At 43.2% G+C, this 19676-nt stretch overlaps 1 protein-coding gene across 3 annotated transcripts in view; it reads left to right on the top strand.

The window, feature by feature from the left end:
- TBX20 (T-box transcription factor 20) overlaps nucleotides 1-2194 on the top strand; it is a 49102-nt gene extending 46908 nt beyond the window's left edge. For all 3 annotated transcript variants that reach the window (XR_004644512.1, XM_034761190.1, XM_034761189.1), the window contains one exon: nucleotides 595-2194. Coding sequence is in view for 2 of the 3 variants with exons in the window: in XM_034761189.1 (XP_034617080.1) it covers nucleotides 595-641 (47 nt within the window). In the remaining variant the exon portion in view is untranslated. The remainder of the gene's footprint in view (nucleotides 1-594) is intronic.
- Nucleotides 2195-19676: the final 17482 nt, after the last annotated feature.

Below are 19676 nucleotides of genomic sequence, written 5' to 3'. Positions count from 1 at the left end.
TTACTGAATGGGAGCACCCATGCCAGTATTGACATAGGTATGGGGAATTTCTGCCCTATATTATTGTGATTTGCTCTCCTTCTTGCCTTCCAGCAGAAGGCAGCATCTGAGTGTAAATTCTGACTGTTCTTAGGGGGTGAAATCCTTGCCCCACTAAAGTCGGTAGCAAAGCTGTAACTGACTTTAATGGGAACAAGATTTCACCAAGCTTTTCCAATCTCACTAATGGCATCCCGCTAGCTGGACAGTGACATTAGTGACAATGCCAGTGTAGGAACTTGTCAGAGGAGACTAGTAACCAGTTTTCAGACTGTTTTACATTGATTTGAATAAGTAGATAAAAAAAATTAGAAATGCAATCCAGATTTTAACTGTTTAAACATTGAATTTTTTTATGATTGCTTAAAAAAAGAATCCCTGTTCTACTTTGATGCTGGCTCAGTAATCTCTTCCAGTAATCTCTTCCTGAATTGCCAATATCCCAATGATAGCACTTTGAGGAAAAATGTCTGCCACTGGTAGATGGCTTAGCAATGCCAAATATAATTTAAACTGTTCTATTTCTATGTATTTCACATTTTATGCCTGATATAGAACACACCTCATTTTTCCGAGCTTTCTTGGCTAAGCAGAATGGGTGATCTTCTCTTTTAAGGAGGGCTGGATGAACATGCCTGGATTTGCTTTTCAAACAGAATGGTAAGATTATCTTCAGTCCATTGTTTTATTGCCTGGCTCCGTGTTATGAATAGATTTGGATGTTTTTTTTTTTAATTACTCTGTTACTCAGAAATATTCACATCTTGTATCAATCAAAGGAATCCCAGACTAAGGCAAATGACTTAGATGCCTTTATCCAATTTCCTTTTTATTTCTGGAACACTGAAAGAAGTAAGACATAAAACACATCTTAAATTTAGCTGTTCAGTTTTCAGAAGTGCCCTAGTTGGTCTGCTGCCTACTCTGCAGGACAGTCCTGGGTACAAATTCAGAGCCATTGATTGTAGTGAGATACAGAACACATGAATTGACTTAAGCACTATAGACGAAATGGGTTAAATTCCAAAACTAAGGAGCGATTTCTTTCCATTCAGATAAAAATGGGCCCTTGCTAGGTCCAAGGAAAACGTTAAGTCTTCTCTACTCTGGGAAATGTTGTAGCCATTTTTCAGCTCAGGTGCAGTCCCACCTATGGGTAAGGTCTAGTGGAGACAGACTGCAGGTTGTCACTGGCGTCATGGCCTGTGCATAGTCTGCACTAGCTTGTACATCTTTGGGGGCACCAGTAGAACAGCACCAGTGCTGAAAAATTGACAAAATTTCCTAGCAAACACCCCCCCCCCCGCCCCCTTAAGGCCTTGAGAGCAATGGTAGGTGCCAAGTGCTTCTAAAAGCCTTGCCATTGGGCACTAACTTTTCCTGTACTGCAATGGACCATGGGGGGACATCCTCTCAAGATTCAGCAAATATTTGACTTTTAAAAACCAACTTGTTTTTAAAAACAAAAAGGTGATTTGATGACTTGTTTAGATCCCACGAGATCTTTGTGTGTATTGTGGGAGATCAGAAGTATTAATGAAAAATGTTTTTAAAATCTTTTGGGAAGTGTCCTAAACTGAAAGCTTATACCAATTGAGTGAAATTCACCCCTGTGTAAAGAGTCAGCATTCAGGCCTAAGCCCCACATGCCTCATTATTTGAAGAGGCTCTGTGGCAAGAGCCATCTGTTGGTTCTCTGCACAGGGTGACTTTTACTCATTGAAATGAATGCTCATTTGGTGAGGCCTCATTCTTACCACTCCTTACTGTCCCTTTCTGCAGCAGAAAATGTGGTTTCGCTACCTGTCTGCAGTCAGGTGGCATTTTGGACTCTCTGGTAAACTGTCACTGAATGTGGTTTCTGGTCTATAAAATGAGAGAGACAATCTTTCGAGCTTACACAGAGCTCTTCATCAAGTCTGGGAAACATATTCAGAGTGTCACAGCTAAATACAAGGTGAAACAGATGGTTTAGTATAAATAGTTAACACATTTCAAGGGACCATTCAAGGTGAAGTGGCCTATTAACTACTTTTGCTAAATAACCTGTTCTGCCTTGTATTTAGCTGTGACACTCTGAATATATTTCCCAGACCTGAAGAAGAGCTCTGTGTAAAGCTTGTCTCTCTCACCAACAGAAGTTGGTCCAGTCAAAGAAATTACCTCGCCCACCTTGTCAGTCCCAGGATATTAGAGACATGGCTACAACAACACTGCATACAAGTTTTTATTGCGTTATTTTCCCTTTTGAAATAAATTGAGCAGTGATCTAAATAAATACTCTGTGAAGTAACTTATCATAGTATATGGACAAGAAATACAGTTTGCTGTATTTTACCTCTGGTACATTTTAAATAGTCTCTTATTTTCTTATTGTACCTTCAGAAATGGGTAAAGATTTCTTTTTAAAAACAGGGAAGGTAAAAACTGGATGTGTAGCCTCTTTAACAGAATGTACCACAGTCCTGCTGTTTGCTGTGTTTAATTTGTTGTTTATAATGCCTTGAGTGAGCACATTCACCATGTAATGAAAGTGTGTGTTTGGGGAGAGGGGTGGGGAGGGGGTGATGGAGGGGAAATCTTTTTATGGAAAAAAGTTATGAACATAACAAACTATGAAGCAACATCTAATGAAAAGTTTCTTTTTAAGTGCAATATATTTATTTCTGCTAGAAATATAATATCAACATTATGTAATATTTGAAGCATTAAATGTTATTTGTAAACAGCTTAAAATTATATATATATCACAAAATTGTACATAAGTGCAAATGTGTGGATATCCATTTTCTTTCATTAAAATATTGGGTGTTTTGATATAATCCTTATTTATACAAAGCTTCCTCCTTCTGGTGTTCTCCAGTTAATCCCTGATGCACTTCTGTGATGGCATGCAAAATTCAGGCATGACTGCTGATGTGTGAAAGGTAGCCTAAGTTCATATTGAAGCCACAGTCGTCATAGGAGAGTGGTAACTCTGCTGTAGTTAAGTGTAGTTGAGACTTGACTACTGTTTAATAGAAAAGTCGTTATAGTGTCTGAAATCCACCTGCTTGCCTAGACGGTCTCAAAAATTGCTGTGCCTCATAAGGGCCCAGGATAGGGCTGGTTAGGTGATATTTGGGATTGTTTGAGCAAGGGGTTCCCTAGCTTAAAAACCCCTTTGAAAGCCTTGTGACAATCCTCTAATCCTTCTAATGTCTTTGTACACACACCTGTGGCTCAGACACTGGTTCTGATCCTCCCCAAACTGATATCAGCCCCTTGGGATTTCTCAGCTAGTGCACAGCACCCGCTGGCCCTTGGGGGAAGCAACACTGGAAAAGTTATTGAGGATCAAGCTGACTATTCCAGGTTGGCAAAGAACTGCCATGTTGGGTCAGACCAGTACTCTATCTAGCCTAGTATCCTGTCTGACAGTGGCTAATACCAGAGCTTCAGGAGGAGTGTACAGAACAGGGCAGTTACTGATCCACTCCAGTCTTCCCCATCTGGCAGTCAGAGGTTTAAGGTTGCCCCAAACAATGGGTTTCAACCCTGACCATCTTTGCTAATAGCCATTGCTGGACCTATCTGCTATGAACTTACCTAGTTCATTTTTGAACCCGGTTGCTCTTTTGGCCATCATAACATCACATGGCAATGAGTGCCACAGTTTAATTGCATGTTGTATGAAAAAATATTTCCTCTTGTATTAAATCTGCTGCCTACTAATTTAATTGGGTGACCCCTTGTTTTTGTATTGTGGGAAAGGGTAAATAACACTTTCCCCCACACCATTCATGATTTTATAGACCTTTCTCATATCCCCCTTAGTCATCTGTTTTAAATGGAACAATCCTAATCTTTTTAGTCTCTCCTCATATGGAAGCTATTCCATATCCTTGATCATCTTTGATGCCGTTCTCTAAAACTTTTCTAGTTCCACTTTATCCTTTTTGAGATAGGGCAACAAGAACTGCATGCAGTATTCAAGGTGTGTCCACACCTTGGATTTATATTATAATATGATATTTTCTATCCTTTTCCTAATAATTCCTAACCTTCTGTTTGCCTTTTTAACTGCTGCTATGCATTGAACTGAAGTTTTCAGAGAACTATCCACAGTGACTCAAATTTTTCTTGAGTGGTAACAGCTAATTAAGAATCCATCATTATGTGCAGGTGGGATTATTTTTTCCAATATGCATCACTTTGCACTATCAAAGTTGATTTTCATCTGCCATTTTGTTGCCCAATCTCCCAGTTTGGTGAGATGCCCCTGTAACTCTCTGCAGTCAGCTTTAGATGTACAAAAACATTCAAGATAGTTATTGTAGACCATTCCTGGTGTGGGTCACACTTGAGAATGCCAAATTCAGGACAAGCTGATAAAAAAAACAGTTTAGGTATACCCCAGAATTGGTGAATTCACCAAGCCAGTAACAAAAGTGAGCTCCTGTATCACTACACTGATTAAAAAGAAGCTAAAAATACAGTCTCCTTAAGCAATCCATCCCCTATCACCACCCAGACATCTGGTCTTTATGATGAGAAGTTACTGAAAACCAGATTAATCATACATAAGGTTCTTCTAATCCCAAAGGATCAACCACTCCCCCAGGTCAATATGTATACTTTAGATCTTACCAAATATCTCACTGTTGCCAATTCCTTTAGTAACTAAAAATAAAAGGTTTATTAATATAAAAAGAAGAGTTATTAAATGGTTGAGTCATATACATTACACTTGATTTCAGAGTTTGCAGGCAGGATAATAGCAGTGATGTTAAATTTCCTAGCTTGTAATAAATCACCCAAGCAGATTGGGGGTCATTCAGTCCTTTGTTCAAAGCTTCCTTAGAAAATCACAGTCCAGAGATGAAAAAGCAGGAATGAAGACAAAGCAGTGATGTCATAGCTTGCAATTTATAGCTCAGCCCAAGTGCAATGGAAAGTTACTGGCCAATATGGGATCCACGGTCACATGAGAATGGAAAGTCACTGGTAAAAGATGGAGTCTTAAATCCTATTTCCTTATCACATGTCTCGTTGAGCCATGAGGCATTCATTGAGTACATGCTTCTTGAGGAGTTTTCAGGATGCTCCCTAGAATACTTGATTGTCCTTAATGGGCCATCATGCAGGCTGGCTAGGGTTGATGCAGATCTGTGTGTGTGTGTGTGTGTGTGTGTGTGTGTGTGTGACGGAGGAACACAACACATGTTTTAGATACAAATACATAGCAAATATTCATAATTTGAGATACAAAAATGGTACATGCATATAAACAGGATGATACTTAACAGTCTAACTTTTCCATTGATACCTGACATGACATACTTTGTAAAAGATTTTTTGCAATTTTGTGACAGTAGTGACATATCAGTGAAACTAGTTCACTGTGATGCTGTACAAAAAGGAAGATATCTGCAAACTCTGCCACTTCACTGTTCACTCCTCTTATCCAGATCATTTATGAATATGTTGAACAGCACAGGTCCCAGTACAGATCATTGGGGGGAGCCTGCTGTTTACCACTCTCCACTGTGAAAGACCACTTTTTCCTACCCTTTGTTTCCTATTTTTTAACCCGTTCCTAATCCACAAAAGAACCTTCCCTCTTATCCCATGATTTAAAAGCCTTTGAGGGATCTTGTCAAAGGATTTCTGAAAATCCAAGTACACTATCTCAAGTGGATCACCCTTATCCTCATGCTTGTTCACTTCCTCAAAGATTTCTAATAGATTGGTGAGGCATGACTTCCCTTGGCAAAAGCTGTGTTGACTCTTCTGCAACAAATCATGTTCATCTCTGTGTCGGTTAATTCTATTCTTTACTATAGTTTCAACTAATGCTCCCAGTGCTGAAGTTAGGCTCACTTGCCTGTAATTGCCAGGATCGCCTCTGGAGCTGTTGTTGAAAATCAACATTACAGGTTGGTGCAGAGGCTTGTTTCAGCAATAGGTTACATATTACTGTTAGTAGTTCTGCAATTTCATATTGAAGTTCCTTCAGAACGCTTGGATGAATACCATCTGGTCCTGGTGACTTATTACTGTTTAGTTTTCACTTTGTTCTAAAACCTCTTCTACTGACACATCAGTGTGGGACAGTATTTCAGATTTGTCACCCAAAAGAATAGCTCTGATGTGGGTTTCTCCCCCACATCTTCTGCCCTGAAGACCAATGCAAAGAATTAATTTAGCTTCTTTGGAATGGCCTTCTCTGGCTTGAGTGCTCCTTTAACACTTTGGTTGTCTATTGGCCCAGTTTCCTGTTTGGCAGGTTTCCTGCTTCTGGTATACTTACAAACGCTAACAGTAAGGTTTTTTTTGTTTTGTTTTTTTAGCAAGTTGCTTCTAAAATTATTTCTTGGCCTGCTTTATACTTAACCTTCCTGAGTTTGTGCACCTTTCTATTATCCTCACTAGGATTTAACTTCCAAATTTTAAAACATACTTTTTTTGTTTTTTGTTTTTGCTTCTAATGCTCTCTGTTACTCTACTATTTAGTCATGGTGGCATTCTTTTGGTCCTCTTACTGTCTCTTCTGCTTTGAGGTATACATTTAGTCTGAGCCTTTATTATGGTATTTTGAAATAGACCCCATGCTCATAACAAGCAAATTCATTCTCATGTAGTTCCCCTTTTTAAAGTTAAATGTTACCATGGTGGGGTTTGGGCATTATCCCCTCTACAAGGACGTTATGGTCGCTATTACTGAGCAGTTCAGCTACATTCACCTCTTGGACCAGATCCTGTGCTCCACTTAGAGCTACATCAAGAATTGCCTTTCCTCTTTTGGGTTCCAGGACAAGGTGTTCCAAGAAGCAGTCATTTATGGTGTCTAGAAATTTCCTCTCTTCATCACACCCTGAGGTGACATTTACCCAGTCAATATGAGGATAGTTGAAATCACCCATTATAATTGTGCTTTCTGCTTTTGTAGCCTCTCTAATCTCCCTGACCCATCACCATCCTGGTCAGGAGGTTGATAGTATATTCCTACTGCTATACTCTGTTTATTCAAGCATGGAATTTCATAAAGATTCAACGGTAGCTTGTTTCATGTAAGATTTTTATCATATTTGACTCTGTGCTTTCTTCAACATATAATGTCACTTCTCCACCAGCACAACATATGTTGTCATTCTTATGTTTTAACCCCTGGTATTACCATGCCCCATTGATTATCTTCATTCTACCAAGTTTCCATGATGCATATTATACCAATATCCTCATTTAATGCCAGGCACTCTAGTTTGCCCATCTTCGTAGTGAAACGTTTGGCATTTGTAACATAAGCACTTGTTACTTGTACATTTTGACAATATTCAGCTGCTTGCCTTCATGGGTTATATTTAAATAGGACTCTGTTTTAACTGTTTCTCACTAGCTCGTACCTGTATTTTACCAACTTTTTTCCTATCCTCTTTATTAGGGTGTAGCATTCCCCTTTAATAAATAAATTCATCCCTAAGGGGCATCTCCATTTGAACCATGTGCTCCTCTGCATCTGTTGTCTTTCCCCCAGGCGTTAGATTAAAAATGAGCTAAACTGATGCACCAAAGAGTCAATTATGGTTGGTTGGGATGGGGAAAAGCATGTAGAAGCATATTTAATGTCAGTCATAGAGTAGGTAAGGGCAACATGATTTAGTCACTGAATCACAGCCCCCTTCATTGTCTATGAATTCAATTCCTTCCATGAGCAAATAGCTCAGAGTCACTACCAGGCATGGTACTCGCCACCTGCAGGCAAGGGGTTTTAAATTTTTTTAGGGGAAGAACTTTGGCTCGAGTAGCACAGATCCTTAGGAAGGGTCTCTAATTACTTTATTATTGCACAGTTCTTTTCTCAAGGTTCCAATATGTATCACTGTTCATAAATCCATATTTATGGACAAAAAATCCTTGGAGTTCAGATTACCAAATCATGCCTCATGTCCTTCTAGAACATTGAGTTCAGCTACACTCCTCTCTTAAAAACCAGGAAATGAAGAGTTATAGAAACACAAATGTAAATATAAAGTTAAGGGACACCCCCACAACACAACCTTACCTCTGCCCCTTGGAGCTGACAATAGTCCTGGGAATGGTTCACTAAGAGGGATGGCATAAGTACACAAACAGCAGCTAAGAGAACATGCCATTGTTTGTGTTGTACTCCACAGATTTGAATCCCAGCACTTACCTGCGTGTACTCCAGCTGCGTTCTCTGTTTGGTTTAACTGTATTGAATGGGGGCAGGATTAGTTGGAGAGGCCTGGCAGAACTATTACTGTGATAGGAAGAGGGGTGTGTGCATGCGCATGTGCCATGAAGGATCCAGTCTGATTCATTTTAGCACTGAGTTATATAGGTTTTGACCATAGCTGTGCACAGGGGTCTTCTTACCATGGGGATTGTCAGGACTCTCATGGCATACATGGCAATAATCTCCAGGGCTTAGTAAGGGATCAGTGAAGACAATGGCTCAGTAGGAATCCTCAGGGCAAAGGTGAAGGTAACATTTAGCAAGTCTGGGGTGGTTTGTGTAGAGTCAGTGTTTGAGTGTAGGCCAGGTGTAGGTAGGTAGCTGCTGTTTGCTACACCTCACTTACACCAGTTTTGCCTTACGAAAGAGAAGGTTAGTTGTACAGTTCACCAAGTGTTCTGGAGCAGCTGTAAAGACAGAGTGCTGATATGTGTCATGTTGGAATGATGGGGCATCATGTAAGAGGGCAGTGTTAAGGTTGCAGCGAAGGATGGTGTGTACCTAAACTCTTCAATTTCTAGTTTTCGGAGGCTTAAGTGTAGCCGAACTCAGCATTCTGGAAGGATGTGAGGCACTACCAGGCAACCTGAACTCTACATTAAGAAAGGTTTTTGTCCATGAATTTAAATGAGAAGAACAGCGTGAAATCCACTGCACCATTTGCATGAAGTAATTCAAATACACTTTTGGTTGCTTTTCAGAAGACAAGATGGCTTAGAGAGCTGGTAATGGCATGCAGCATCTTTTACATCTGTTGCATTTTTTTAATCCTGCATGTATCCTTAGTAATAAAACATCTAATTAACAGCTATCAGATATTCAGTGGCATCCAATTCTTAGGCCCCACTTTCAGTAAAGCCTGTGAGCACATTCTTAACTTTAATCATGTGCTTAAGGGTTTTCCTGAATATAGATAGACTTAAGCATGTGCTTCAGTGATTTGCTAAATCAGGGTCAGTGCCATTGCTAAGCACTCTGTCCCTGAGCCAATGAAAAATATGGTCAACTTTAAGCATGAGTAGCCATACTGAAGTGAGTGGTGCTGTTTATCTGTTTAAAATTAAGTGCTCAGTATCTTGTAGCATCAGGTCCTTAGTAAGCACATGTCCATACAATACACTATTGCAGTTGGTACCTTTGTTTTCAGTCTCAGTAGAGAAGCCAAGAATTAAATAAAATATCGATCCTGAACTACCATCTTCAATGAGAGTGGGTATACTTCTGAACAGAGATGAGTCAGAAACAATGAGAATAGGATCACTCTAATTTATATTGGGTACGTAGGTCAGCGTGTAAATATTCCACTGGAAGCATACAGTTATGGAGGAGATAAATGCTCTGGGTAGTGGCATACTGAGTTTCTAAACAAATGTGTATACAGTGAACATTTTTTAATACTATATGTTAAGTATGTTGAGCAATACAAAAATGGAATGTTGAAATATCAATAAAAGACCATATCACATATGTATTGAAATATTAGATTCTACAGTATTCGTTCAATAATTTTATTAGAATGTTGTCATTGTTTATTATCTAAAAATAAGAAATTAATTTATTAATGGCTTTTACTGTCTACCCCTACTGAAGTCCATCATTAAGTGATGGTCAGTGTTGCTCAAAGAGGCTCTAGAGGTCCTTGGGGAACTGTAGCCTATAATATGCAAGCTAGTCTATGTCAATGCAGTGAGAGTACACTGAGTCTGTAACAGGATGGAGGAGTTTGCGAGTGCTGCTTTCCAGGAGAGTCGGATAACATCTCTCAATGAAGCAGTTATTAGATACTGGCTCGCTAAGCTATCTCTTGACATTCGTAATATTATTACCTAGTCTCTAACATTGCTTCTAGAGGAAGGATATAGAGAAGCTTGTTTCAATGCAACTCTGGCAATATCTGAGGCCCCTAGACTCCTTTATGTTGGAAAATCCATTTGTAGAATGGAGACTGTGCTGGATTTGTTAGTTAATCTCCTCCTTCTAGTTAAGAAAGAAAACAGAGAAGGGCTACTAGGATGATCCAAGGAATGGAAAACCTGTCTTATGAAAGGAGACTGAAAGACCTTGGCTTGTTCAGCCTAACCAAAAGCAGGCTGAGGGGAGATATGATTGCTCTTTATAAATATATCAGAGGGATAAATATCAGGGAGGGAGAGGAATTATTTAAGCTTAGTACCAATGTGGACACAAGAACAAATGGATATAAACTGGACACTAGGAAGTTTAGACTTGAAATTAGACGAAGGTTTCTAACCATTAGAGGAGTGAAGTTCTGGAACAGCCTTCCAAGTGGAGTAGTGGGGGCAAAAGACATATCTGGCTTCAAGACTAAGCTTGATACGTTTATGGAGGGGGATGGTATGATGGGATAGCCTAATTTTGGCAATTAATTGATCTTTGATTATTAGCAGATAACTAGGCCCGATGGGATGTTAGATGGGGTGGATCTGAGTTGCTACAGAGAATTCTTTCCTGGGTGCTGGCTGGTGAGTTTTGCCCACATGCTCAGGGTTTAACTGATTGCCATATTTGGGGTCAGGAAGGAATTTTCCTCCAGGGAAGATTGGCAGAGGCCCTGGAGGTTTTTCGCCTTCCTCTGCAGCATAGGGCATGGGTCACTTGCTGGAGGATTCTCTGCACCTTGAGGTCTTTAAACCATGATTTGAGGACTTCCATAACTATGGGTATGTCTACACTACGAGAGGAGTTCGATTTTACTTAAAACGAATTTGTGGAACCGATATTACAAAGTCGAACATGTGTATCCACACTAAGAACAGTAATTCGACTTTGTGAGCCCACACTAATGGGGCAAGTATCGACATTGGAAGCGGTGCACTGTGGGTAGCTATCCCACAGTTCCTGCAGTCCCTGCTGCCCATTGGAAGTCTGGGTAGAGCCCCCAATGCCTGCTGGGGCAAAAAAATGTGTCGAGGGTGGTTTTGGGTAATTGTCGTCATTCAACCCTCCCTCCCTCACTCCCGCCCTCCCTCCGTGAAAGCGCCAGCAGGCAATCAGTTCGCGCACTTTTCTGGTGATTGACAGCGCGGACGCAACAGCATTGCGAGCATGGAGCCCGCTGCGATCATCGCTGCAGTTATGGCCGTTGTCAACACTTCGCGCCTTATCATCCACCTTTCAGAGGCAGATGCTGAGAAATTGGGCGAGGAGGCTACAGCAGCACGGTGAGGACATTAAGTCTGAGAGGGGCACCGACCTCTCACAAAGCACGGGACCCCGCGCCGTGGACATCATGGTGGCAATGGGTCATGTTGATGCTGTGGAACGGCGATTCTGGGCCCGGGAAACAAGCACGGAATGGTGGGACCTCATAGTGCTGCAGGTCTGGGATGAATCACAGTGGCTGTGAAACTTTCGGATGTGTAAGGGACCTTGCCTGGAACTTTGTGAGTTGCTGTCCCCTGCCCTGAAGCACAAGGACACCCGGATGCGAGCAGCCCTGACTGTCCAGAAGCGAGTGGCCATAACCCTCTGGAAGCTTGCAACGCCAGACAGCTACCGTCAGTCGCAAATCACTTTGGAGTGGGCAAATCTACCGTGGGGATTGCTGTAATGCAAGTAGCCAACGCAGTCGTTGAGCTACTGCTCTCAAAGGTAGTGACCCTGGGAAACGTGCAGGTGATCATAGATGGCTTTGCTGCAATGGGATTCCCAAACTGCGGTGGGGCTATAGATGGAACTCACATCCCTATCCTGGGACCGGACCACAAGGCCAGCCAGTACATTAACCGAAAGGGCTACTTTTCAATGGTGCTGCAAGCACTGGTGGACCACAGGGGACGTTTTACCAACATCAACGTCAGATGGCTGGGCAAGGTTCATGACGCTCGCATTTTCAGGAATTCTGGTCTGTTTAGACGGCTGCAGGAAGGTATTTACTTCCCGGACCACAAAATAGCTGTTGGGGATGTGGAGATGCCTATAGTGATCCTCGGGGACCCAGCCTACCCACTAATGCCCTGGCTCATGAAGCCCTATACAGGCGCCCTGGACAGTGGAAAAAGAACTCTTCAACTACCAGCTGAGCAAGTGCAGAATGGTGGTGGAGTGTGCTTTTGGACGTCTGAAGGGGAGATGGAGAAGCTTACTGACTCGCTCTGATCTCAGCGAAACCAATATCCCATTGTTATTGCAGCTTGCTGTGTGCTCCATAATCTCTGTGAGAGCAAGGGGGAGACGTTTATGGCGGGGTGGGAGGTTGAGGCAAATCACCTGGCTGCTGATTATGCCCAACCAGACACCCGGGCGATTAGAAGAGCCCAGCGGACGTGCTGTGCATCCGGGAAGCTTTGAAAGCTAGGTTCCAGAGTGAGCAGGGTAACCTGTGACTATTACGTTTTTTTAAACAGAAGCTGAACCTGCCCCCGTTTCTTTACCCAGTTAATGTTGACTGTCCTCTCCAGTTACCAACCCCCTTCCTCCCTTCCAACACACCTTTAAAAATAAAATAAATGAAACTTTGTTCATTAACACCGTTTTCTTTATTAAGGATTTCGCGGCAAAAGATTGAAACTGGGATGCAGACTGTGGTGGGGAGCGGGTGTAGTGATGGAAAAGACGCTTCTAAACTTGAGGAACGACAGGCTACTGCTCCTAGAGCGGTTCGCAGTGGTGGACTGGTTGTTTCAATGGAGCCTGCCACACCTCCTTTTCGGGACTCTGTGTGGGGGCTATGTGACTTTGTGGTGGGGGAGGGCTGTTACAGATCCCCTGCTGCGTGGCTCTGTCATCCAGGCTAAGGACCGCTGCATAAGATCTGTAACCGCCCCCCCCCACAGAACATGAAAACCACCTCCCAGACTGACCAGTGTGCCTAGTGATTGCAATGTGTGTGTGACCTTCTGCTGAACCTGCCCCCGTGTCTGTACCCTGGTAAAGGTGTCTGTGCTCTCCAATTACCAACCCCCTGCCCCCCCCTTCAAACACACTGTCCTCTAAAAGAACATGATGGAAACAGTAATTAACAGAAAGGTATTTTTTATTAAGAACCACACAGTTAGGGGATGAAACTGGGACGGGGGCTTGGGTGAGGTGCATTTGGAGGGAAGGAAAGGACGTATCAAATCTTTGGGAATGAGAGCCTTCTGCAATTTGAGCAGTCTGCAGGGGGGGAGTGCCTGTTTTCACGGCCCCTGCCGCCCCTCCTTCTTGGGACTTTGGGTGAGGGGGGGATGGGACTTTGTGGCAGGGGAGGGCGGTTAGATATAGAATGCAGCGGGGCTTTGTCCTCCTGCCTCCGGTCCTGAAGAACATCTACAAGGCGCCGGAGCATGTCCGTTTGCTCCCTCATTAGTCCAAGCAGCATTTGAATCGCCCGCTGGTCTTCCTGCCACCGCCTGTTCTCCCGTTCACTGTGTGATCGCTGGTATTGCGACATGTTCTCCCTCCACTGGGTCTGCTGTGCCGCCTCGGCTCGGGAACAGACCGTAAGTTCTGAGAACATCTCGTCCTGTGTCCTTTTCTTTCGGTGCCTGATCTGCGCCAGCCTCTGGGAGGGGGATGCCGGGGTAGCTTGGGAGACACTCACAGCTGTGGGATGGGAAAAAGGGAGTGAATTCCTCAAAAAGATACATTTTTGCAAACAATGAATATAGTCTTTCTCTGTGAACAAGACCATGCACAGTACCTATCACATGTGCACTCAGTACAAGGTCGAATTTTCTGTCTTCACTTTGAGTTCCTGGGGTCTTGCTGTACAGATCACACAAGCGGGGCCGGACAACAGAATTCTGCTAACAGCCAGCCATGGTAAGCCGTAGACTTTTGGCTGCTTAAAGCTTAATTTACAGCAGTGCCCTTCTTTCACGTTCCAAGCAATGCTCCTAGCGTTGGCCAGTTCCTGCTGCCGGTGATCCAGCCGGCATGAACTCTACCCCTGTCCCACCCCCATCACGGCTGTCCCCGGGAAAGATCCCTGCATGCTGCCGGCAAACCGCTCAGCATGAACGGTTCGCCTCCCCGCCCCCATTGCGTGGCTGTAAACTGCCGGTTACAGTTATTTAAAGGAACAGGCAATCAGTCCCCATACTAAAATTCCCCTAATTCAAAGCAGGTCATGATAAGTGATATCACTCTGATGAGGATTACGGAGGCAGAGAAAGACCGCATGCTGCATGAATGCCAGCAAACACCAGGGCTGTATGCTGCCATGCTTTGCCAGGCAATGATACCGGAGTACCTGCTGCTAGCCTAGTGCGGAAAGGTTTCCTACCATGGAGGAGGCAATAAGGCCGCTCTCCCCAGGAACCTGATGCAAAGGCTTTCACACTACCTCCAGGAGAGCTTCGTGGAGATGTCTCAGGAGGATTTCTACTCTATCCCCAGACATGTTAACAGACTTTTCCAGTAGCTGCACTGGCAAGGACTAAAAAGTTAAGCGCCTAGGGCAAACTAATCATTAAAAACCCATTGCTAACATACCATGCCTATTCTATTCAAAATAAATGTTTAAAACACTTACCTACTGATGTTTTCCCTGATTCACGGTCCGGGTTACCGCCTTGGGAGGGTTGGTAGGGGATCTCCGTGAGGGTGATGAAGAGATCCTGGCTGTTGGGGAAAATCAGCGTTGAAAGCGCTGTTGACTGCCTCGTCCTCCTCATCTCCTTCCTCATCTTCCCCGTCCGTGAACAGCTCCGAGGAAGCGGCTGTCGACAATACCCCATCATCAGAGTACACGGACAGTGGTGGGGTAGTGGTGGCGGCCACACCTAGAATGGAATGCAGAGCCTCGTAGAAACGGCATGTGTGGGGCTGGGATCCGGAGCGTCCGTTTGACTCTTTGGCCTTCTGGTACGCTTGTCTCAGCTCTTTGATTTTCACGCGGCACTGCGTTGCATCCCGGCTGTATCCTCTCTCCGTCATGGCTTTTGAGATCTTCTCGTAGATCTTCGCATTCCGTCTTTTCGATCGCAGCGCCGAAAGCATGGACTCATCGCCCCACACAGCGATCAGATCCAAGACTTCCCGATCAGTCCATGCTGAGGCCCACTTTCTATTCAGCGATTGCATGGTCACCTCTGCTGGAGAGCTCTGCATCGTTGCCAGTGCTGCTAAGTTCGCCACGATGTCCAAACAGGAAATGAGATTCAAACTGGCCAGACAGGAAAAGGAATTCAAATTTTCCTGGGGCTTTTCCTGTGTGGCTGGTCAGAGCATCCGAGCTCGTACTGCTGTCCAGAGCAGCAACAGAGTGGTGCACTGTGGGATAGCTCCCGGAGCTATTAGCGTCGGATTCCGTCCACACTAACCCTAATTCGACATGGCCATGTCGAATTTAGCGCTACTCCCCTCGTCGGGGAGGAGTACAGAAATCAATTTAAAGAGACCTCTATGTTGAACTAAATAGCTTCGTTGTGTGGACGGGTGCAGGGTTAATTTGAAATAACGCTGCTAAATTCGACATAACCTCCTAGTGTAGACCAGGCCTCAGACATAGGTTAGGGGTTTGTTACAGGAGTGGGTGGGTGAGATTCTGGGGCCTGCGTTGTGCAGGAGGTCTGACTAGATGACCATAATGGTCCCTTCTGACTTTAAGTCTAAGTCTATGAAAAAAAAACAAGTATCCATGCTGATTCTTTTAGCTCTATTAATTGGCTTTGAGATGATTAGCTGTTTCTTTTCTGTAAATCTCGCAACAGCTCGATGATGCCTTTCTAGAGGCCTTTAAGAACTTACACAGCGGAAGCCTGGTGGGGGGTAAATCTATCATGAATCAGCTGTTTTTGTTCATGCCTGAGACACATCTCAAGAGGAAAATTCCAGATAAGAACAAACTGGAAGAATGAATCAGCTGGGACCACCAAATGGTAGGGGTCACAGCATAGGTGCTGGAACTAGGTGTGCTGGGGGAGCTGCCACACCCCCTGGCAAGAAGTGGTTTCCATCATATACAGGGTTTACAATTTGGTTCAATGACTCTCAGCACTCCCACTATACAAATTGGTCCAGCACCCCGGGTCACAGCATCCATTTTTCATAGACAGCTGTAAAAGGGTGTGTTAAATAGGTGATTAATAAAAGTTGTTTAAATTTGTCAATGTGAATATGGCCCCTCCATACTTGTGTTAGTAAAAGACATTACAACTACAGCCTTGTCTACACAGATGGCTCTGTTAAAGAAAATATATTATACCCCTGGGAAGTTGGGAGCTTCAGAGGCGCAAACCCTCTTTTTTAAGAAGCCAAAAAGCATAGTAAAACTTTGAATAGAAGACTGGCAAGTGCTTAGTTTTCCGACCAGGATGCTTACACTTGACACAAACCAGTTCAAATACTTTTTAAAAGAAACAAGACTGTTGTTTCAGATACAACTGCAGAATGGTAGGCAGATTTGGTAGATATGCACCAGTTCTCCAAGCACGACCGTGGTTTTAAGTATATCTATACAGCGATAGACATTCTATCTAAATATGCCTGGGCTTAGGCCTAAAATACCAAGACAGGCGGTGAAGTATCCAATGCCCCTAAAGCTATTTTCAGTGAAAGTCACGTGCCTCAAAAATTACAAACCAATTGGGGGGGAAAATAATTTTTAAACAAATCTTTAAGCAGATTGTTAAGGCAGCATACTGTCACCATTTTGTTACTAATAATGAAGTTAAAGCAGGAGTTGTGGAGCAATTTAACAGAACTTTAAAATCTAGGATGTGGAGATATTTTACGTCCCGCAACACCTTTCACTACATCGACGTCTTACCTGAAGTACAACCAGAGTTTTCACAGAACTATACGTACCAGCCCCGCTGATGTTAACCCCTCAGATTCTCTGAATGTATGGAAAATGGTTCATGGAGAGTTTTAAAATAAACACAATTGTTGCCCCTTTTCGAAAAGGTGACTATGCAAGACTATGTAAAATCAAAGGAGCTTTTGAAAAAGGTTATGTACATATGTTTACAGATGAGATATTCCTAGTAGATGAAACCTTAACCGAGGGCCAGAGTATACCAATTAAAAGATTACAGGGGTGAGACAGTTACTGCATCTTTTTACCCTGAAGAATTACGGAAGGTTAACCCCAAGCAAGACCGGATTTACAGGATTGAAAAAGTTCTAGCTTAGAAAGGAAAAAGGAGAAAAAAGTGACGACTGGTGAAATGATTGGCATGGCCTGGTAAGTTGAACAGCTGGAACAGTGGTTCCCAAACTTGTTCCGCCACTTGTGCAGGGAAATGGGAGCTGCTGGAAGTGGCGGCTCAGCCTCTGCATCCAAAATTTGAGGCCAGGAACTGCGTGAAAGAGTACCTGAGTCTGGTACAGATGGCTGGTAAACACATGAAAGATTGTTCTCTGTTAATCAACTGGGAGGACTTGCACAGGGTTACATCTTGTTGGCCTTTGACCTATCTCCTGACCAGGAATGCATAGATCACTGTTCTCTGATTACAACTGGGAACCTGAGAACAGAAATACGTTTTGCGAAGGCTTTGGCACTCACTGTCAATATGATTATGTATGGGGGGTTTGACAACATCAAAGATAAATCAGAGAAAAAACATTCTGTTTCCACACATGTGAATATGAACATTGCATGGCTATTGCATGTCTTATCAGTGGGCCCTTACACAAAAGAGAATTTCTTAGATATGTTGCCTTGCGATTGGCTCCCAGGAAACAGACTGCCTCAGAGATCCCTCGGTTTGGTGGCCAACAAGTATCCACACAACCAACCGGGTGAACACAAGTAGGCGGAGTGCAACGTCAGAGAGTTTTTTGACTCATATGGACACCCCGCAAACAGCGTTTTCTTTCCTAGAAGCATTATGAAACTTTTAAACAAAAATGCCACCAACACCGCATTTCACACTAGACAATTACAAGACCCCCGTTCTGTTGCCTGTGGCTATCACTGCGTGTTTTTCTTACATCAGTGTAGCAAAGGTTTATCTTTTCACTAAATCTTAAAATTGTATTGCAATGATTGTGACGCTGTATGGAATCTGGGGGATACTGGAGGATATTATGAATATCAATATTATAAAACTGCAATGAGTTATGCCAGATATGCCCTGTAAGGTATCTGCAAAAATGTTATAATTTGCCAGCTATGATAATCTCATTCATGTGTTTGTATCACCTTTGTATTATGACAGGTTTCAGAGTAGCAGCCATGTTAGTCTGTATCCGCAAAAAGAACAGGAGTACTTGTGCCACAAGTACTCCTGTTCTTTTTGTATTATGAGTTATAGATACAGTAGTTATCTCTGAAACACAGCGGAGTAAAGTTTAGCCTCTTCATATTCAGCTAAATTAGTGTCCATTGAGTTGCAGTCATTCTGATGTTTTCCTCTGTTGGAGGGGGGGCCCTTAACTGCTCCAACCTGCTGGATGCCAGGTACATTTTTAATGCATGCCTCATTATTAATTAGTTAAAAGCCCCATTATCAGAGGAATAGCAAACCTTAACAGTGGCCCAATAAACCCCCTAGACTGCTTCATCAGATGCTTCTTTCTTTTATGTGAGACCCTTTTATTACACAGAGTTCTTATAAATTTCCATATTTTTCAGCACACGCACTTGATTCTGTGTCAAAAGTATGTTTCCTTTTAAGGTATTGAGTGCTATTTCTGAGATGGCTGCTACTAAATCGTTAGAGGCCGAACACAGTATAGCCTTCCTTTGCTGTGGGGGTGATTTGCTAAGTAATTTTAAAAGGACCAGATTTCTTTTCACACAGCTAGACATATTTTTGGTCAGCAAACCTGGATATTAAAAAGGAGCTGCTGATAATTCATCTCTTTTTATATTCAGCTGTTGTTTATACTTTGAAAAGAACTGCCGGCCAGTTTGTAGGAAAAAGACCAGTTCTTAATCTATAAGCCTCTGATGTAAAAGCATATAAATCCACTACCATGTACCTATAAGATATTTTGGGAGCATCCTCAAAAGCTTCCAGGAAGAATTATGCCTTGCTTGGGTACATTTGCTGAGCAAGCGTAGCGATTTGTAATTTATCCCCGGGGTTTGTGAACAGAACCAGGTACTTTGTGTTTATGTTAATTGTATGACTTTTTTCCCGGACGAAATAACTTCTGAACTATATACATAATTTTCAGGTTCCTGTGATGCCAGGAGCGGCTCTATTTATTTTGCCGCCCCAAGCACGGCAGTCAGGCAGCCTTCGGCGGCATGCCTGCGGGAGGTCTGCCGGTCCCGCGCCTTCGGCGTACCCGCTGCTGAATTGCTGCCGAAGACCGATGGACCTCCCGCAGGCATGCCACTGAAGGCAGCCTGACTGACGCCCTCGTGGTGGCTGGCAGGCTGTCCCCTGCAGCTTGCTGCCCCAGGCACGCACTTGGTGCCGCCCCGTGTGATGCACATACTTGATTCTCCTCTTCATCACTTTCACAAGCAGAGTTCGGCAAATCGTCTACAATA

Source organism: Trachemys scripta, chromosome 2, assembly GCF_013100865.1.
Source record: "Trachemys scripta elegans isolate TJP31775 chromosome 2, CAS_Tse_1.0, whole genome shotgun sequence".
Classification (NCBI taxonomy): domain Eukaryota; kingdom Metazoa; phylum Chordata; order Testudines; family Emydidae; genus Trachemys; species Trachemys scripta.
The sequence above is the reverse complement of the archived record's forward strand: the minus strand, read 5'-3'. Positions and strand labels throughout refer to the sequence as shown.